Source organism: Haematobia irritans, chromosome 5 (genome assembly GCF_050003625.1).
Source record: "Haematobia irritans isolate KBUSLIRL chromosome 5, ASM5000362v1, whole genome shotgun sequence".
Taxonomy (NCBI): Eukaryota; Metazoa; Arthropoda; class Insecta; order Diptera; family Muscidae; genus Haematobia; species Haematobia irritans.
In genome coordinates, this window is record NC_134401.1 from 142,379,110 (window position 1) to 142,401,309 (window position 22,200).

Below are 22,200 nucleotides of genomic sequence, written 5' to 3' on the forward strand. Positions count from 1 at the left end.
AAAAAAATTAGTAAATTCTCGTAACAACTCACTATGGGGAACTCAAAAAATGGAATACAATTTAGGTAGATAGTTCATTTTCCCCATAAAAATTTACTACAAGATTGTCTTTATCAAGTGAACAACAATAATTATTAAATATTAAATTATTCTTTCAATATTTAACTCAATTTTTTTTTCCTTCAAACTAAAAAATTTTCTTTATCAAGTGAAAAAAAAATAATTAGTTTAATAAATTTTCTTGAATGTATCGAAAAATATTTACTTATTTATTTGTGATATCGGCGTGATTTCGACTTTTGTAATACAGTTTTGTTTAAAATTTCTAAAATTAACTTAAAATTTATTAAAAACAAAATATATGTAAGAATTTGTAAATAAAGACATACAATTGAAAAAATCTAAAATTAACAAAATGTTCCATCCTGGTGAGTTAACTGTTTTTTGAGTTTGTTAGTTATGGTACATTATTAGTAAAGTTAAGGTAAGTTATTCAATATATATATTTTTATAAAAGAAAAAAGTTTTATTTTATTTTTTTTTTGTAAATTACAAGCATACAATTTGATTAATTAATAATATTAAGTTACATTAAATATGGTTTTAATAAAAAAGGCATGACACTTTTAATCTGTTTCGGCGAGAGAGTTTAGGTTCTTTTGATATAGCGTTTTTGCATGTTTACGCAAAGCACAAGCAAAATCTGGCATTTTTGTTGTAAAAGCCTAAAATAGATCAAAAAATAATTAGTTTTAAAAATACATTACAAAAATTATAAATAATGTCCTTTTTGTTATTTCATTCAATTTTTTTTTAAATAAATAGAATCAAAGAAAAGCAATTGTAATGTTGTATTTTTCTTTTATTTGTTTCCTACATCGAAAAAAATGTTTACGTGACATTAAAGATTACGCAACCTAAATTTTAGGATGCGAAATTTACAAAATATTGTAATAATATCTTATTTACAAAATATTAAGGACAAATTTCGTTAAAACAATGAAATTTTAATTTAAAAAAAATTGATAATCTTTGTTTCAACAATTTTTTTCATTAGATGTAGGACAGAAATTTTGGAAATGTGCGTCCCTCCGTTAAAATCGTATGTCTTTGAACTAAGGCTAATTTTCCTTAAAGTAAAGAAACACATTTTTGATTTGAAGGAATTGTCCTTAAATTAACTGAAATATTGAAACTTTCGATTTAAGACAAAAACGCTTCAAATATAGGCTAAGACTTATTTTGAGGATTTAGCGTCTTTGGTTTAAAGTTTTTTTTTTGGAATTAAGAAAACATTTTTTACTTTGAAGTATTTGGATTTTTTAACTGGAATTTGTTTGTACGTGAGTACCTTTATTAATAAATAAACCGCGAAAAGATAATGAAAATTTGATAAATGAGGTCTGTATCCTTTTTTGTAATTTTAATTTTATTGGTCCTATATTTAAAGCCCGATAGGTCGCTACAAAATTTGTTTATTTTAAAGAAGCCGCATCTTTGGCTAGGAATCAATACCACAATCCTTAAGGGAAGGTCAAAATCTTTGGATCCAAGTAAACTTTTTTTTTGAGTGTTTATACCCCATTTTTCGAAATTATTTTGGGTTGCAATTGATTTATAGTTGACGTTTCGAATTTAATTTACATGTAGTAAAATATCAAAATTATAATTTTTTCCTTTAAAAAAATCCAAAAATAAATAATTTTAATGACTTTGAGATTATAATTCTGATTATAATTAATAATCTAAACCACTATAAAAAAATTTTAATAGTAGTTATAGTACAAAAAAATTTTGTCTTCAATGATGAAATTAATTAATCCAACTAATATTTAATTGAAATTTGTTCAATCACAGAAGCGATAGTATCGATCATCAAAGTTAATTAATATATTAATTTATTCAATTAAAAAACTAATTAATACAATTAATTTTTGGATCTTTTTTCTTTTGGTTAAAAAATTTGTTGAATCAAATAATGTTTTTAGTTTTCTTTTAAAAATTCTATTAAAATTTTAATTGCAAAAATTTTTTGTAATATTTTATTTGAAATTTCTTCAATCACACAAATGAACGTAAAAATCACCAACGTTCATAAAAAAAAATAATTTATACAATTAATTTTTGGAAACGATTTTTTTTCATTAATTTTTATTTTTTACACCCTGCCCTGGAACAGGGTATTATAAGTTAGTGCATATGTTTACATCGCCCAGAAGGAGACGAGATAGATACATGGTGTCTTTGGCAAAAATGCCCAGGGTGGGTTCCTGAGTCGATATAGCCATGTCCGTCTGTCCGTGAACACATTTTTGCAATCGAAGTCTAGGTCGCAGTTTTAGTCTAATCGACTTCAAATTTGGCACAAGTATGTGTTTTGGCTCAGAATAGAACCCTATTGATTTTGGAAGAAATCAGTTCAGATTTAGATATAGCTCCCATATATATTTCGCCCGATATGGACTTATATGGCCCCAGAAGCCAGAGTTTTACCCTAATTTGGTTAAAATTTTGCACAAGAAAAAAAATTAGTACTATAGTTAAGTGCGCCAAATTTTATTGAAATAGATTCAGATTTAGATATAGCTCTCATATATATCTTTCGCCCGATATGGACTAATACGGTCCCAGAAGCCAGAGTTTTACTCCAATTTGGTTGAAATTTTGCACTAGGAGTACAATTAGTAGTATAGTCAAGTGTGCAAAATTTTATTGAAATCGGTTCAGATTTAGATATAACTCCCATATATAGCTTTCGCCCGATTTACACTCATATGACCACAGAGGCCAATTTTTTGCTCCGATTTAGTTGAAATTTTGCACAGAGAGTACAATTAGTAGTGTAGTCAAGTGTGCCAAATTTGATTGAAATCGGTTCAGTTTTAGATATAGCTCCCATATATATGTTTTTCTGATTTCGACAAAAATGGTCAAAATACCAAAATTTTCCTTGTAAAATCACCACTGCTTAGTCGAAAAGTTGTAAAAATGACTCTAATTTTCCTACACTTCTAATACATATATATCGAGCGATAAATCATAAATAAACTTTTGCGAAGTTTCCTTAAAATTGCTTCAGATTTAAATGTTTCTCATATTTATTTTTTATTAACATTGTGTTCCACCCTAGTGCATTAGCCGACTTAAATTTTGAGTCTATAGATTTTGTAGAAGTCTATCAAATTCTGTCCAGATCGAGTGATATTTAAATGCATGTATTTGGGACAAACCCCCCAACACATTCGACGGATGTGATATGCACTGAAAAAAATATTGTCATGAGGCCAAAGATTTCATGTCCTTAAAATACGAATACAGATTTTGCTTAGCATAGAAGACGCATTTCTCTAATATAAAGTTTTTTTCCTTGACCAAAAGTCGATAAACTTTTCAATGAAGTCGTATTGTCCTTATAATTAAGTGATTCTTCTTAAAAATGGGTATCATAACACGAAAGAAAAATTGTTTAGGGTAAGGTCAACTTGACTTCAATAATTCAGAAAAATTCTTTAAAATTAATGAAATTGTCTTTAAATTTGTTGTCTTTTTGCAACTTGACTACAAAGCAAAAAATCGTTAAAAAATAGGACATGTTTTTCAACACTTTATTTTAAAGATGTTTTTTACTTGAAACATAACATAATTTCTACTGGAAGTCGAGCCTGAATTTGGAAAATAAAGTTGTCGTTAACTCGTTTTTAAAGGATTTTGATAGCATATGAAGAAAAAAATCTGAAAAATCGAAAAATCAAGATTTGCTTCCTGGAAGCAAGTACACAAAACCCAAATTTAAAAGAGAATTGTGTCTTAAAAGTATCCTTACTTGTATTCTCCGCTTCTTTGGCTCGGAATCAATACCAAAATTGTTAAAGTAAAGACAAAATCTTTGGAACCGCGCATGCTTTTTTTTCAGTGTGGTATCGAAAATTTAGATCTACCAAATGGTGCAGGGTATAATATAGTCGGCACCGCCCGACTTTAGAGTTTCCTTACTTGTTTTTACTAACATTGTGTTCCACCCTAGTGCATTAGCCGATTTAAATTTTGAGTCTATAGAATTTGTAGAAGTCTATCAAATTCTGTCCCGATCGAGTAATATTTAAATGTATGTATTTGGGACAAACCTTTATATATAGCCCTCAATACATTTGACGGATGTGATATGGTATCGAAAATTTAGATCTACAAAATGGTGCAGGGTATAATATAGTCGGCCCCGCCCGACTTTAGACTTTCCTTACTAGTATGTATACTTACCATATCGACAGCATAGCGAGGTATACTTCCTCTAAAATCCACACATGCGATCCACTCGACGATACATTCACTGGGATTTCCTTTAATTTCACGAATAACGAAGGCCGATATGTGATTATGAGCACGAACATAGCGAGAAGTTAAAGGAAGTTTATCATAATCCACACTGCTACTAGCAATAATCCATACACGCTCTTGATTGCATGCTTGATTTAAACCCCTTTGGGGTTGCATCGAGTCACTTAAAGATTCCATATCATATTGATTCTCTTTATCTATATCAAATCCATTGAATTGATCCGAACTCTTGGTATTCTGATATACCATATTCCTTTTGATCATACTATTATCTAGTGCACTATTCGCTATTAAATCCATTCGGTTATTATCCGGTGTGGAAGTCATACCAACTGCTGAGAGATAATTTCCCAAAATACTTCGTGTTTGCATTGTGGGATTTTCTTTCGCATTAATATTTAATGAATTTTTATTTAAGCACCATTTATTTAATTTATGTTGCTCAGATTGATTCAGTTCAAAATGCTCATCGCATAACTTTCCATTATTAAAGAGACGACAACATCTTAGATTAATAAAATCACGAGATTTAATCAGGCCTCCAGCACATGGAGCAGAGATGCTATATGTTATATCGGTATAAAGATTAATTTTCTGAAAAAAATGAGGATAAACCAAATTAAAACAAATAATAAAAACGATGGCATATAGAGCCGGAAAAAATCTGATCATCTGAAATTGGAATGGGAAAAAATGGGTCACAATTCTACGATAGGTAAATTGAAGTTGCCAATTGTTGCGCATAAACCTAGGACAATGCTTTTATGTGGCTTGGCTTAATTTACCATTGTTACCAAGTCCGAAAGGATTTCACAATTGTACATAAATGTCTAACTGAGTAAAATTATGAATTAGCTCTTGGACCGATATTCGTTTTTCGCAAAAACGAACTTAGTACTAAGCATTAGGGTAAAGCCAGCTAGAGAAGCTTTGACACAGTCAGAAATATAAGCAGCAACATTAAAAGGATATAAAAAAAAACTTTTTTCGGTAGAAACTGGGATTGAACCCATGACTAAATTGTATGCTAGGAGGGAATGCTAACCATCGCATTAATTAAATTGAAGCTAGTGAATTAATTTCACGAAAATTCTGATGAATATGAAGAGTAGAACACCAAGTTTGAATTGATTCACATTCATCTCCCAGCAAAAAAATTTTGAAGTTCTTCCAAAGGCACAACTTTAAAAGCACTTCTTTATTTGAACTACCCAGGAAGTTCTTTTAATTCAATTTTTTATAACTTGGTTTTTTCATACTTTTAATGGATAATTTTAACTTTTTTTGTTTCAAATAGGTTAAAAACAGAGTAAGAATTCATAAAATGGTACAAATAATTTAAATTTTATCGAAAAAAATTCTAAATCCAATCTGAAAAATTTGTAAATTTTTTAAAATATTTGAGGTGAAACGTTTCCGACAAGCGTTAGAATCCATTAAATATGATAAAAAAAATTTTAAAAATTATTTATTTGACAAAATCTCATAGAATTTTTTAATTTACACCCAAAACATTGAATTCGGCTCACACCTAAAGAAGTGATGCAAATTCAGTGCAACGGCTGTTGAAATGGAGGACTTCCGTCCTATGACAAGCCCATATTAAATTCATCGCTTCTGCGTCAATTTCGCACCACTTCCGGATCCAAAAAGAACATTTTCATTTCTTTTTTGGCGACGCTTTTTTTGCTGGGCTGTTAAAGGATATGCGAACATGGACAATAATGTGGGATATTCTTAGACAATACACAATTCAAAAATATATTCTAATAGCCTTACTAATAACAATTATTGAAGGGAAAATTTTCTTTATACGAAGTTATTAATTTTTTTTTTGAAAAAATCGTCGATGACAATGAAAATTTTACAAAATTTTATAACTACACCCAAAGAAATTTGTTAGTAGGGACAGCAGAAAAGTCTGCTAAAACAGTAGAAAGTCTGCTGAAATAGCAAAAAGTCTGCTGAAACAGCAGAAAGTCTGCTGAAAAAGGGACAGCAGTCACTGTTTGCTGAAATAGCAAACATTTCCTGCTATTTTTTAAGCTCGATTACAGTAAAACATGTTTTATTTTTGCTGAAACAAATAAAAATGTCAACTGACATATATTGTTTTAACATAATTAAAATAATATTTTATGAATATCCAAAGTATTTGACCAAAAATCTGAATATTTATCGAATTGAGGCATAACAGCAAACAAAATGTTTGCTGATCGTATTTAGGAGCTTGTAAGTACCCCAGCAAAAAAAGCGTCGCCAAAAAAGTAATGAAAATGTTATTTTTGGATCCGGAAGTGGTGCAAAATTGACGCAGAAGCAATGAATTTAACATGGGCTTGTCATAGGACGGAAGTCCTCCATTTCAACAGCCGTTGCATCACTTCTTTAGGTGTGTTCCGAATTCAATGTTTTGGATGTAAATTAAAAAATTCTGTGATATTTTGTCAAATAAATCATTTTTATAATTTTTAATGGATTCTAACGCTTGTCGGAAACGTTTGAACTCAAATATTTTCAAAAATTTACAATTTTTTCAGATTGGATTTCGACAAAATTTCAATGATTTGTACTATTTTATGAATTCTTACTCGTTTTTTAACCTATTTGAAACAAAACAAGTATATACGACCGTAAGTTCGGCCAGGCCGTATCTTATGTACCCTCCACCATGGATTGCGTAGAAACTTCTACGAAAGATTGTCATCCACAAATTTCAACTCACATGGTTGTTAAATATCATATGCTACCACCACGTACCAAATTTCAACCAAACCCAGAAAAAAGTGACCCCTTCTTTAAGTTAAAAGTTGAACTTCGTATAGCGCCAAAGACATTTTTATTTGTTTGAACGATGTGATTTTCGTAGAAATTAGGAATAATGCATTCCATATATTAGTTAACATTTTCCTATATTTATATACCACTATACTACAGAATGAAAAAATTTAACTAATTTGAATTCATATATGGAATGATTTTATTGAAATTTTTTCATTCATTTCGACAAATCTTACACATTTGTGGTAAAACTTTTACTTCATAATTAGAACTGCTTACCTTCGTTTTTAAATACAATTTTATTTATTTCTATAAGCAATTTTATCTTCAATAAAAGACATGTTTTATTAATATATTGAATATATTTATTAAGAATCAACAGCATCGAATCTCTTTGAAATATTAGTTTATTATTCCACTATTTCCAATTTCCGTGTGATATTATCAACTGTAAAACGCACTTTTTCTTCTTCTTGTACTTTTCACTTTTAATAAGTTGCTGCCTAACGATTTTGTCCTCCTTTTACAATTTCAATACCTACAAATATAAAAAATCATAAAACATTTTTGTTGCAAAAGGTTAGCGTCACTGAATATTACCTGATAATTGAAGATTCCAAAATGAAGACAAATGAAAGGGTTGTTATTCTGCTGGTGTTTTCTTTCTTTATACACTATCACGAACATTGATAGATTTATTTAAAAAAACGAAAATTTTTCTCACTAATTTAAAATAACAAATATTTTATATATTTTATTTGTTATTTATTATATTATTTTACCATATTATTTTTTAACAATCTCTCCGTATACCAAAACAACGCGATTCCAACTAAAAAAACAACCGACGCGCAAATATATCGATTATACCCACGCGCAAACACATCGATTACGATGACAGGTATCGATTACAGGTAGACAATAGAAAAAATTTCCTATATTCTAACAAGTGTGTTTCCTTAAGTTTTGAAAGGATTGCATACTTCTTAGTACGAATGAACTAAAATATTTTTCTATGCCAAGTGCTGTTCGTATGTATGAAAAATTTTCTATTATAAAGGAAGTCGCAATTATCATTTTATAAGAAATTTTACTAATTTTGAGGAAACTTGGTTTTAGTTCGGTTTTTGTTTATTTTTACGAATGCTTTGTTATCGGTGAATAAAATTTTCTTTTTCAGTAGTAAATTCTTATACCCAGCGAAGAAAATAGTATGAGTAAAATTCCATGCCTTATTCTAGTTAATGAACTATTCCTAACTGCTTACAGTTTAGGATTTTTTTACTGAAACGAATAAATTTTATTATTTTTCACAAAAATTTACCTTAATGGAAATAAAATGGATAAACTATATTGATGAAATTTTTTTCCTTTAGTTTAGAAGGCACTTTTTTCTGGGTGCAGATCGGATGAATTTTGCTTCTCCAAAAGACACCGAAGGTCAAATCTGGGGATCGGTTTATATGGGAGCTATATATTATTATGGACTGATAGGAACCAATTCCTGCATGGTTGTTGGATACCCTATACTAACATCACGTACCAAACTTCAACCGAATGGGAAGAATTTCGCTCTTCCAAGGTGCTCCGGAGGTCAAATCTGGTGATCGGTTTATATGCGGGCTATATATAATTATGGACCGATATAGACCAATTTTTGTATGGTTGTTAGAGACCATATACTGACACCATGTACCAAATTTCAGCCGGATCGAGTGAAATTTGCTTCTCTTAGAGGCTCCGCAAGCCAATTCGGGGGATCGGTTTATATGAGAGCTATATATAATTATGGACCGATGTGAACCAATTTTTGCATGGTTGTTAGAGACCATGTACTAACACCATGTACCAAATTTCAGCCGAATCGGATGAAATTTGCTTCTCTTAGTGGCTCCGCAAGCCAAATCGAGGGATCGGTTTATATGGGGGCTTTATATAATTATGGACCGATATGGACCAATTTTTGCATGGTTGTACCAAATTTCAGCCGGATCAGATGAAAATTGTTTCTCTTAGAGGCTCTGCAAGCCAAATCGAGGGATCGGTTTATATGGGGGCTATATATAATTATTGACCGATATGGACCAATTTTTGCATGGTTATTAGAGACCATATAAAGGGTGATTTGTTAAGAGCTTGATAACTTTTTAAAAAAAAAAAAACGCATAAAATTTGCAAAATCTCATCGGTTCTTTATTTGAAACGTTAGATTGGTCCATGACATTTACTTTTTGAAGATAATTTCATTTAAATGTTGACCGCGGCTGCGTCTTAGGTGGTCCATTCGGAAAGTCCAATTTTGGGCAACTTTTTCGAGCATTTCGGCCGGAATAGCCCGAATTTCTTCGGAAATGTTGTCTTCCAAAGCTGGAATAGTTGCTGGCTTATTTCTGTAGACTTTAGACTTGACGTAGCCCCACAAAAAATAGTCTAAAGGCGTCAAATCGCATGATCTTGGTGGCCAACTTACCGGTCCATTTCTTGAGATGAATTGTTCTCCGAAGTTTTCCCTCAAAATGGCCATAGAATCGCGAGCTGTGTGGCATGTAGCGCCATCTTGTTGAAACCACATGTCAACCAAGTTCAGTTCTTCCATTTTTGGCAACAAAAAGTTTGTTAGCATCGAACGATAGCGATCGCCATTCACCGTAACGTTGCGTCCAACAGCATCTTTGAAAAAATACGGTCCAATGATTCCACCAGCGTACAAACCACACCAAACAGTGCATTTTTCGGGATGCATGGGCAGTTCTTGAACGGCTTCTGGTTGCTCTTCACTCCAAATGCGGCAATTTTGCTTATTTACGTAGCCATTCAACCAGAAATGAGCCTCATCGCTGAACAAAATTTGTCGATAAAAAAGCGGAATTTCTGCCAACTTTTCTAGGGCCCATTCACTGAAAATTCGACGTTGTGGCTCGTTAGTAAGTCTATTCATGATGAAATGTCAAAGCATACTGAGCATCTTTCTCTTTGACACCATGTCTGAAATCCCACGTGATCTGTCAAATACTAATGCATGAAAATCCTAACCTCAAAAGAATCACCCTTTACTAACACCATGTACCAAATTTCAGCCGGATCGGATGAAATTTGCTTCTCTTAGAGGCTCCGCAAGCCAAATCGGGGGATCGGTTTATATGGGGGCTATATATAATTATGGACCGATGTGAACTAATTTTTGCATGGTTGTTAGAGACCATATACTAACACCATGTACCAAATTTCAGCGGGATCGGATGAAATTTGCTTCTCTTAGAGGCCTCACAAGCCAAATTTGGGGGTCCGTTTATATGGGGGCTATACGTAAAAGTGGACCGATATGGCCCATTTGCAATACCATCCGATCTACGTCAATAACAACTACTTGTGCCAAGTTTCAAGTCGAAAGATTGTTTCGTTCGGAAGTTAGCGTGATTTCAACAGACGGACGGACGGACGGACATGCTCAGATCGACTCAGAATTTCACCACGACCCAGAATACATATACAGTCTGTCAAGAAAGTGTTTTGACAATAGGATAAAACTTATGTTTTGTTCCAAAACTAAATATAATTTAATTTTAAAAAATATTTTATTATGTATTTTGCAAAGTATACATATTTTATTTTTCTCAAAACTAATTAACAACTCGATTTTTACTTCAATTATTTCTGGAATTTGAAATATTTGGCAATGTCAAAAGACTTTCTTGACATACTGTACTTTATGGGGTCTTAGAGCAATATTTCGATGTGTTACAAACGGAATGACAAAGTTAATATACCCCCCATCCGATGGTGGTGGGTATAATAAAGTTATACATTAAAAGTATGAAAAAACAAAGTTATAAAAAATTGAATTAAACGAACTTCCTGGGTAGTTAAAATAAAGAACATCATTGGAAGTGCATCTTCTGAAAGTACTTTTAAAGTTAGAAAGTTTTTAGAAATTAGAAATTTTTGGACACGCCATTTACACAATATTATGGACAAAATTCTTTTGCTTCAAACAATTTTTTCATTAAATTTAGAACACGAATATTGGAAATTATCGTCCGTCCCTCAGTTAAATTTTCCTTAAAGAAAATAAACATGTTTTTTTGGATTTAAAGAAATAGTCTTTAAATTATATATCAGTTAAATTTAAAGACGATCTTTAAAATTAAAATAAAAATGCTTCAAATATAGGCTAAGACTTATTTCGAAGATGTTACATTTTTACTTTAAAATATATATTGTTATATGGATTTTTTTTAAACTGGCATTTCTTTGTATGTGAATAGCTTTATTAATATATCGCAAAAGAGAATGAAGATCTGTGTTCGCCTGAATTTTATTGCTATATATTTTCCTAAAAATGTCTTTATATTAAAAAAGCCGAATCTTTGGCTTGCCAGATTTAAGGGAAGGTCAAAATCTGGATTCAAGTAATTTTTTTTCCAATGTATATAAAGTTTGGAGTTATTTATGTTTTTATCACGAAAATTAATTCATAACAATTAATTGTTAATTAAAAAAACTTCTCGTGAACATATAACACATTTTCAATTTAAACCTACAAATTCTTTAAAATACGAGTAGTTGAATTGAGAATTGCATTGAAAAAACTGTGAACCCATCAGGAAGAAAAATTTTGGTTAAATTTTGAAAATTCATTTTTTTCACTTGCTGAAGAAAATTTAGTAGTTTGAAGGAAAAATTTGGAGTTAAAAATTGCAGGAATGTCTTTAGTGCCCTACGAAGTTCAAGATGCGCGCATTTGTAGTAAAATTTACAAATTTAAAAAAAAATAATGAACTATTTGGGAGAAGTACGAATTTATGCTTCGTTTGTGTATAATTTTTCCCCCCGTTTTTTAGTTAATTTAATAAAGTAAGCAAAAAGTTATTACAGTCAAGAGAACTTTCTCCAAACATAATAATTCCACGACATAAAATAAACTTTAATTAGCTTTAGTGAAATACAGGGTTCACTTTTGATTTGAGTGTGTTAATAAAAATTTTCGATGTCCCGAAGAAATTGTCAGTGAAAAACCTTTCTGATCAAATTTTATTTAAATATTATTTTGTTTTGTCTTTGTTTTATATACTCACCTTGATTTTTTTGGATTCTTCGACCGTATGATTCCACGAATGTAGACTTTCAATTTCATTAAAAAAATCTTTACACAATGGTTTTGGCGGATATTTTATGCGACACTAAAAATTGTATCTCCATTAATAAGAAATCTTCAATTAAATAATTTTTATGATAATCAAAAACCCACCGTTAACTTGTATACTTTTCCATATTTTTCACGGTGTACACTACTAACGGTATCTCCAGCATTTGTTAATTTTTCAACTTTCCAATCGTTTGCTGTTAAAAGCTCATACGTTTGATGTACATAATCCAAACCGAGTTGATGGTAATGTTCATCTTGTTGTGGTAAGTAATGCTTAAATGAATCTTTTCGCACTGCAATAGCTGCCAAACTTGGTACAAATAATTTCGAAAACATTCTGTTTTAAAACTTAATTATTATTTATTCCGCTTTTAAATGTTACAAGAATAGTGACTAAATTAAACTGATTAATGAAACATTTTATATGCTTCGTAGAACAACTTATGGGCTTGGAAGAGACTGATTGGGATGCTGATGCCAATGATGATTGATAAGAACTTGGTGAAACAATTGATTTACATGTAGAACATGCAGTAATTTTTAATCTTTATTACAACATTTTTATTCGTAACTCCTTCAAATATTTTACCGGCTAATTGTATTTTTTCTCGGAGGCAATAATTTCTTGTAAATCTTATTTTTGAAACTCAAGGTTAATACAATTTTTTTCTTGTTAAAAATCTACTTTCAATATGGCTTTTCTTTATGTCATTAAACTGATGCTAGTGTAACCATTTTTTACTGCAAACAATTTTGTTGTTTTAGTTTAATTTTATCTAAGTGGGCCATATCAGCCACTTTCGGGTATAGCGCCCATATGGGCTTGTTATATGATGGATTTCCACCATTTCAACATACGTTGCACTGTATTCAGTGTTTTGGATATGCACTTCAATTCCACTTCCACTATTCACGTCAAATCCACGAACGTGAAAATTTGGTGTTCTTAATTCCACGTTTTTTTTTAACTTTTCTGTAACCAGCTGGGTTGCACAAATCACCCAAAAATTCACTAAGGCGGAAATCAAAATAAGTGGAATCAATAGACTTATTATAATTTATTATTTTTTAATTAAAAATGACGCAGTTCTAATAAAACTCATGTATAAAATATAAAACATTTCAAATTTTTTACTCGAGTACTATTTTTAACCAGAAATACACCCATCTTGGACATAATTCAACTTTCACCAAGACTTTTGCAAGTGAATTGATTTCATTCCGGTGAAAGTGGATTGTAGGACTCGAAAATCGTGGAATTGATTCACATTCACCTGGAAGATGAATTTAAAAATTTTGTGATATTTTGCCAATTAAAAATATTTTTTATGATTTTTAATACATTCTAACGTTTGTTTGAAAGGTTTGACCTCAAATATTTTCAAAAATTCGCAATTTTTCTAGAATGGATTTAGCATTTGTTAAAAGAACTTCCTGTATAGTTAAAATAAAGGAAGGAAATTTTTGGAAGTGCTTTTAAAGTTGTGCTTTTAGAACATCTTCCAATTTTTTTTGCTGGGTACTTTCAGTTCATTTTTTCTCTTCTGACCGGGTATTAGGTACATTGAAAGAAACGTGTAAATAAGCACAGCTGAAAACAGAGGAAAGTCTGCCGAAAAAGAAAAGCAACCATTGTTTGCTGTTAGTGTGCTATTTTTAAACTGGATTAGCCTTACCTGGTTGGCTGATAAGTCCACGGTCTAACGAAGAAAAACACCTTTTTTGTCAAAATCTCAAGAGCGATACAACGATTATAACGACCTTCCAATTTTTTGATACCATTTTGGTAGAACTCCTTCAGTTTTGCCTCAAAATAGGCCTCAGTTTCGGCGAACACCTCTTCAATGCAGCCAAATTTTTTCCCTGCGAGCATCCTCGGGTATATTACGAGTTAACAGCTGCAAACACCGCTCAGAATCATCAACACGTTGTTGTTTTTGGTCAAATGTGAGCTCGCGCGGCACCCATTTTGCACAGAGCTTCCGCATATCCAAATATGGATGAATGATATGACCAACACGTTCCTTTGATATCTTTAAAGCCTCCGCTATCTCGATCAACTTCATTTTACGGTCATTCAAAATCATTTTGTGAATTTTTTTGATGTTTTCGTCGGTAACCACCTCTTTCGGGCGTCCACTGCGTTCACCGTCCTCCGTGCTCATTTCACTACGTTTGAATTTTCCATACCAATCAATTATTGTTGATTTCCCTGGGGCAGAGTCCGGAAACTCATTATCAAGCCAAGTTTTTGCTTCCACGGTATTTTTTCCCTTCAGAAAACAGTATTTTATCAAAACACGAAATTCCTTTTTTCCATTTTTTCACAATAACAAAAGTTGCTTCACAGAAGACGCTCTATCTTACAAACTAATTGACTCACAGACGCCAAATTTTGACACGAATCATTTGAAGGTTGGTACTATATTAAAATAATATGCATGTAATACTAGCGACGCCATCTATGTGTCAGACCGGGGACTTATCAGCCAACCTGTTACGAAGAATTATAGATTCAATTAAAGTTTCGACCTAATATGTTGCCCTGGTGTTACACTACTTTTTCCCTCGTTGTATTTTCGCCCAAATAATAGTGTCATTCCAAAGTTATTGTTAATTCATAATATTGAGGGGGATACAGGATCCAAAATCTATGACAGTGTCCTTTATATTTGGCAATCAATTTCGAGAATGTTGCACCTTTTTTCCCAATCGAAATCGCCATAAGTTTTTCACCGGTGGTTGTCTCTGTAGTACGTAAACCGGGTTCTCCCTTGAATCCTCAATTTCATGAAATGGATGAAATGGAGGTAAAAGAATTATTGAGTTAAGTAAGATGTAATTAAAAAAAGGCAGAGGCTAAAATTTCGTAGCAAAAATCAAAAAACCCCATTTTAATTGTAATTTTCCTCTACAAAAAAGTATGTCACTTTTTATGGCGAATGACAATCTTTCGGTACTTTTTTGGAAATTCTCAACAGTAACGCTGATTGACATCCATAACATCCATGATGATTTATAAAAACTTCTCCATAATTGGAACATACCATTGCATGACATAGGCTAAAAAGGACCTTAGAATATGAGAACAAAGTCCTTTGTTCCTCATACGAGATTCGCTAAAAATTTCAGTTTAAATACAAAATTGTATTCCATTATTATAAAAAAATTGTATTTATTTTTTATATATTATCTTATTGAAAGTATGAGTTATACATTTTGAAACTTAATATTAAGAAATAAAAAAATTATAATATAGACAAAAACATATAAAAGATCTCTCAATAAGGACGAGATTTAACTAAATCAAAACAAAGAAAATGAGAGATTTAGACAAATACATGGGATCAGTTCTTTTCAAAAACATTTGTTTTAATTGTCTTTCACAACAACAGGCCTTCGGATGATCGTTTGGTATTCAATTAAAAAAACAACTAAATGATTCATTTGGCATAGGCAAAAGCTAAGCAATTCTAACTTCTAGGCAATGTACGGCGTCGACGTCTTTCACGTAACTCTTTAATGTATTTACGTAAATATGTGATATATTCTGTCATAAATGTTGTGTAAGCCTATAAATAACAACAAATAATCGTTAGCAATTATTGTTCGATTATAATTCTTAGTTGCTGCACCTACCGTATCCAAAACATAACGTGGTATATATCCTTTCAAATCAATACATAAAATCCATTCGAATATACAAACATCAGGATTTCCTTCCACCTCGTGCATTGCAAACCCTGACACAAGATTTTCTCCTCTCGTATATTTGGGATTAATGGGAACTTTATCATAAGTCACACTAATGGCAGCATTAACCCAAACACGTCCTCGTTTTACTACCTTCTCCGGGATGTTACTAGGAATTTTACTGCTTGTCTCTGGTTTATTCTCTTCTTCCACATGATCCTTGGCATCTTCAAATTCATCATCCAAAGGTGGTGGTTCATTATTCAAAGTTAAATGCATAACATCTGTGAAATCTTTAGCACCTAAACTTTTACTCAATGTATTAAATGCTGCAGCACTACTATCGTTAAAAGCTCCATTACCACTAGCACCACGACAACTTTCTACACTACCCGGCAGAGGTGTTATAATACCTTCACCTTCCGAGATAGTTGAAACACTACCTTCACATGAGTTGTTAAGCATTTCTTCATCGGATGAATCGGCATCTATATTATCATCACATATTTTGCCATCGATAATGCAACGCCAACAACGTAGATTTACAAAATCTCGAGATTTGATCATGCCACCTCCGCTACTGGCAGATACGTTATAGGTGATGTCGGTGTAGGAGTTAATTTTCTAGAAAGGGTAATAAATTACAATTATTGGGAGAATGGTTATTAAGGAAATTAAAAAGATTATTAAAGAAGAAAAAATTTGAAAATTTTACCAAAAATCTACTAAATTTAAAAAATCTTATTTTGAAGTTTTTGATAAAAATTTTGTGTCTATTATTATGAAAAAAAAATTTTTTTGAAAGAAATAGAACATTTTGTTTAAATTTTATTACCAAAGAAAAATTTATCAAAATTTTATTTCTATAGAAAAATTTGTCAACATTTTATTTCTATTAAAAATTTTATTTGTAAAGAAAATTTTGTCAAAATTTTTGTTACTATAGAAATGTTTGTCAAAAATTTATTTCTATAGAAAATTTTGTCAAAATTTTATTTCAAAAGAAAAGTTTGTCAAAATTTTATTTCAGTAGAAAACTTTGTCAAAATTTTATTTCTATAGAAAATTTTGTCAAAATTTATTTCAGTAGAAAATTTTGTCAAAATTGTTTTTCTATAGAAAATTTTGTCAAAATTTGTATTTGTATAAAAAATTTTGCCAAAATTTATATTTCTATAGAAAATGTCAAAATTTTATTTCTATAGAAAATTTTGTCAAAATTTTATTTCTATAGAAAATTTTTGTCAAAATGTTATTTCAATAGAAAATTTTGTAAAAATTTTATTTCTATAGAACATTTTTGTCAAAATGTTATTTCAATAGAAAATTTTGTAAAAATTTTATTCCAATGAAAAATTTTGTCAACATTTTATTTCAATAGAAAATTTTGTCAAAATTTTATTTCAATAGAAAATTTTGTCAAAATCTTATTTCTATAGAAAATTTTGTCAACATTTTATTTCTATAGAAAATTTTTGTCAAAATGTTATTTCAATAGAAAATTTTGTAAAAATTTTATTCCTATATAAAATTTTGTCAACATTTATTTCTATATTTTATTTCTATAAAAAATTTTGTCAAACTTTTTGTTACCACAGAAATTTTGGTCAAAATTTTATTTCTATAAAAAAAATGTCAAAATTTTATTTCCATAGAAAATTTTGTAAACATTTTAGTCAACATTTTTTTCTATTGAAAATTTTGCCAACATTTTAATTTTATAGACAATTTTTTCAAAATTTTCTTTCTATAGAAAATTTTGTCTAGAAAATTTTGTCAAAATCTGTTTAGGATAATTGTATACTATTACTACACAACTTACCCTAACTATCTTTGCTTCCAAAGTAGTCGGATTCCAGCGAGGCATATCTACTACATTATAAAACAATTCATTGCACAAAGCTTTGGCTGGATATTTCAAGCGACCCTAAAAATTTAGATTGAGTTAATAACTTCCTGTCACTTCTAAAATTCGAAAGCAAAAATCATTTACCGTTAGTTTATAGATTTTTCCCATTTTTTCGCGATGTATACTATTGATGGTGTCACCTTTTTTCGTAACCTTTTCTACTTTCCAATCATGGGCATTTATTAAATCGTACGTTCGGCGTATACAATCCAAGGCCATTTGATGGTATTCGTCATCCTGGCGGTTAAAGATAACATCAAATAGATATGCAATGCAGATTTTAAAAACTACACTAGGATCTTACCAAATCTTCTTCTGCATCACTATTATGGGCGGAATCCAAAGGCGAATAAAAATCAACAACACTGTCAGCAGGATTTCGTTCATTTTGTGTTGACAAAAGAGGAGCCATTAAGGGAGATCGATCAGCGGATCCAGTCATTGCTGGAAATAAATAATAAAGGAAACAAACAATAAACGTTTCATTTCATTTTGTCAGCAAATAATTTCTTATAATAATTACCCGAAAAATAACGTCTTGCATGACGTTCTTGGGGAATAACACGACAATCTAAAAACCATGCTTCACCCCAGGCCAAAACGAACGATGTTATAATGAGAATCACTTCAAATACTTGTGGTGTAGCTTTGACCCACTGAAAGTAAATTATGAAACCGCAGAAAATTTGGAACTAACCCAAAATCAACAAACATATCTCGTATAACTTACATCGAAAACGAAAACTTTTGATATCAAAAATAGGCAGGAACCGCTCGTCGACAGCTGTTAGAATTTTGGTAGATTATTATTTAGTTTTCATTCACATTTAATTTGTCTTTATAACATACCGCTATTATAATCCAATTATTTACATAGAGTAATGCATAGAAAAATATTAAAACTAGAAAACGGCATATGGCTGCAGCAACCACATCGAAAAGTGAAGTTTCAATGGTATAATGGACTATTTGTTTTTGCAAAGCCACAAAGATGTTATCGCCATTTAGCTTAATGAAATAAAATATATTGAAATAAGTAAGAATGAAATTAGGTTCGGCCGGGCGGGCCGAAACTCATATACCCTCCATCATGAAATTTAAATTTACCAAGTTGAAAAAATAAATTATAAATTTCATTACGGTTTTGGAAAACAAGATGAAGCAATTGGCATCAATTAGTTATTGAAAAGATCTACAGCAGCCTAGCTATACATATATCGTCGCTGGAGATGCAAATAACATACGAGAATTACTCTTTCCAAAATGAACAATTGCGCATTATCATATACATGTAAAAATAATTCTACCTAATTTTTTGTATTCGCAATGCAAAGAAAGCAAAAAGGGAGAAAATAGGCTATTTTGCAGAAAAAAAAATATTGATCTTAAAGAAAACATTGTTTTTATCTTTGATTCACGGAAAATTATTCCCTGATTAGTCTCATTAGTTTTGAATTAAATTTGATTTAATAACACACTTCGAATGATAGTAAAGATTCCACCAACCTCATTTCATTAATATGCCTATTTATATTTCTAACTTAATATATTTCATTAATTATTTTAATATGATTGTATAAATTAACATTGAATACAAATGCACCTCTAGGAGCGTAGCTCTCTTCAAAACGGGCACCAAAAAATTATTTGTACATTACTACAATAAGCAACAGTACATATGAATTTTTTTCCTACCTTCTTCCGATGTACAATGGTAATAAAAAAGTATGAAATCTCAAATTTCAACATGAAACCAAAAGAAGACATCCATGACCAACAGATTGATGGTCATTCTAATATTTCTTAGAATGAGCTAATTCCTTCATTTAGCGGAAACTTAACAACTCAATATGATGATAGATATAACATATGGTGGAGAGTATACAAGTAAAATTATTTCAATGGAGATAAACTATGGTACACTTACCATTATACATATCAACCATAATAATGAAACAAAAAATAGATCAAATGTTACAAATAAACAGAAAAATCTTCGAACCACTGACATACGACCATCCTGCATATAGCCACCAAGGAATTCTTCAGTTATTAAATTTATGGAATGGGTGCGTGCTTTAAAAAATATATATAACATTATTAGCATAGATTGAGAAATTTTCATATTATCTACTAACTCATATCATATGGAATATTGCCTCCACCTCTGGACTGCATGGCTCGAGCTTGATTTATTATTAATTCGGCAGCACTACGAAGATCCTCAGAGCTATTTTGTGACATTATATTGGGTATGGAAATGATCTTTCTGCTCGTCTACCACATGACGTCTACAATGGATGAGGACTGCGTTTCGACTAACTTCGAAATATTTCTGTAAAGAAAATATCAAATTATACATTTGTGGCACCCCAGGTTTCCCCGACTCATGTGGACTGACATCCACCAATGCCAGTATTACGTTTTCCCCGTGGGATTAATATTTTTGTAGAAGCAGTACCCCTACATGTTTCATCATCAGTCCCGTCGACCTTGTTGACTATGGGCTTAATATCCTTCTGTTTGGGTCAACAGAAGGTGTAAAACTTATAGCAGTTTCAAAAGGGACTTGCAAAATCAATCTAACAAAATTTTTTTAAGGAAATTTATAGAAAATAATTACCGATTAATTACTATTGACTTTAATCAATAGGCCACCCCTCGTTAGTCACAACTAATAGTGCATTCGCAAAGAAAAAAATCAACAAAGAAAAACAACCTGACGAAACGTGAATACAAGAAAATCTAAAAACTAAGTTTGCTTGCATTCTTTGCTTAAGGAAATATTACATATTAGTTTTAACGCCTTGAATGTTGATTTTTTTTTTCAAAATTTCCAAAATGATTTGGGAGTGTCTTCTTGTTATATGCATCTCTTTGTTGCGTTCCAAATTTTGCTGATAAAACATCGTAATAAGAAGCAAAAATTATGTCAACTTCGATAGCAATCTGTAGAACATTTTAGCTTTTAAACATTTTTTTAAACCCATTGTTTTTACAGTATTAGCACTTAAAGTTTATTTTGTTCACTATTTGTTTTTTTTTTACATCAAGCGACACGTCTGGAATACTAGTCTAGGCTCGAAAACTTCAATTCTGTTCTGTTTGTTTACCTTCTGTATTTTATTCAATATAAAAATAGAAAATATTGCAAATCCAATTATGCTTGCATATTCGTGATTTTTTTATTTTATCAGAAAAACAAATTTTATCAACCTCTGTATATTCTTCTTCTTCCCTGACTGTTCTTGATTTGCATCTGGGATCTGTGTGACGATAACAACGTCGCAAAATATATAAACACAACCATAGCGATGGGCGATATGGGGACACTTGCTAATGCCCCGTTTAATTATAAGTTTATCCCATTAATGCGTCCTACAGACTATACGTTTTTCCGGACGGAATGTCTGTGTATGTAAAAATTCTTATAATGTGTCCAATCAATACGAATTGTCGGCAATGACTAAAAAATCGGTAAATGTGTTATCGATCCCATAAACATGCAGCAGTATCGATTATGCTTTCGGACTTAACTTATAATGTGGCCAATATAAGAAATATGTTCGACACGAGCACTGTCGTCCGGATAAACTTATAGTCCGCCCGGCGCATAACAAGCTGTAGTATCGATTAAAGTTGAATTATGCAATGTTCCCACCGACTCGTTTTCCTCATTCGTTTTTCCAAAACATTTCACCGTTCACACCGGGTTGAGATGTTTTAGTTTGACAGTTAAGGCCGGTACTATGTTCATTCTTGCGAAAAACTTTTATAAAAACCATTATTTCGCACATAGAAAGCGGTGTTTATTTAGGTAACTTGGAGCGCTATTTTATAGGGAGCGATATTGAATTAAGTTGGTGGTTGCTGCTTGTTATTACAAAATAAACATTTTATTTTCCTTGGGCAATTGATCTGCTACTCCTTTGATCCTTTGTATAGTTTCGGAACAAAAATATAATCCGTGTTTGTGTTATAAACCCACACAAATAGTTTTAATAAATAAATTATTTCTTAATTCACATTGCAAATGGCGCCATGCTATAAACGTCAGTTTTTCAACTCGAAAAAACAAAGTACCACAAATGGAAAATTTTCGCTAGTTTTTCGCATTTTTTTAATTTTGTATGGAGTTTCAACGAGAAAACCGAACAGAGTACCGGCCTTTACCATGGAAACTAGAAATTCACATTTACTCGAAATTCACATTTATGCAACGTATGTCCAAATAATTACCGCGAGCGCAAAGGGAAAAAACTTTATGTTATTTTCACATGTCCATGTTCTTAAAAGCCATTGTTTATTCCTTTTTTTCTATGAAACTTATTTTAAT

The 22,200-nt window shown here is 31.0% G+C and overlaps 2 protein-coding genes across 2 annotated transcripts; both read right to left on the minus strand.

Annotated features, from left to right (window-relative positions):
• Positions 1 to 292: 292 nt before the first annotated feature.
• Positions 293 to 12,605, minus strand: LOC142240695 (steroidogenic acute regulatory protein-like). Its single transcript, XM_075312400.1, has 4 exons — positions 12,365 to 12,605; positions 12,192 to 12,296; positions 4,258 to 4,929; positions 293 to 725 (listed from the first exon to the last, which is right to left on the minus strand). Exons 1-4 carry the CDS (start codon positions 12,596 to 12,598, stop codon positions 627 to 629), a joined length of 1,110 nt encoding a protein of 369 aa, XP_075168515.1. The 5' UTR covers positions 12,599 to 12,605; the 3' UTR covers positions 293 to 626.
• Positions 12,606 to 15,407: 2,802 nt separating this feature from the next.
• On the minus strand, positions 15,408 to 21,132 carry LOC142238974 (steroidogenic acute regulatory protein-like). Its single transcript, XM_075310735.1, has 11 exons — positions 20,978 to 21,132; positions 20,003 to 20,199; positions 19,792 to 19,940; positions 18,714 to 18,872; positions 18,595 to 18,648; positions 18,388 to 18,520; positions 18,169 to 18,308; positions 17,949 to 18,101; positions 17,778 to 17,882; positions 15,902 to 16,579; positions 15,408 to 15,834 (listed from the first exon to the last, which is right to left on the minus strand). Exons 2-11 carry the CDS (start codon positions 20,106 to 20,108, stop codon positions 15,736 to 15,738), a joined length of 1,776 nt encoding a protein of 591 aa, XP_075166850.1. The 5' UTR covers positions 20,109 to 20,199; positions 20,978 to 21,132; the 3' UTR covers positions 15,408 to 15,735.
• Between the last annotated feature and the right edge of the window lie 1,068 nt (positions 21,133 to 22,200).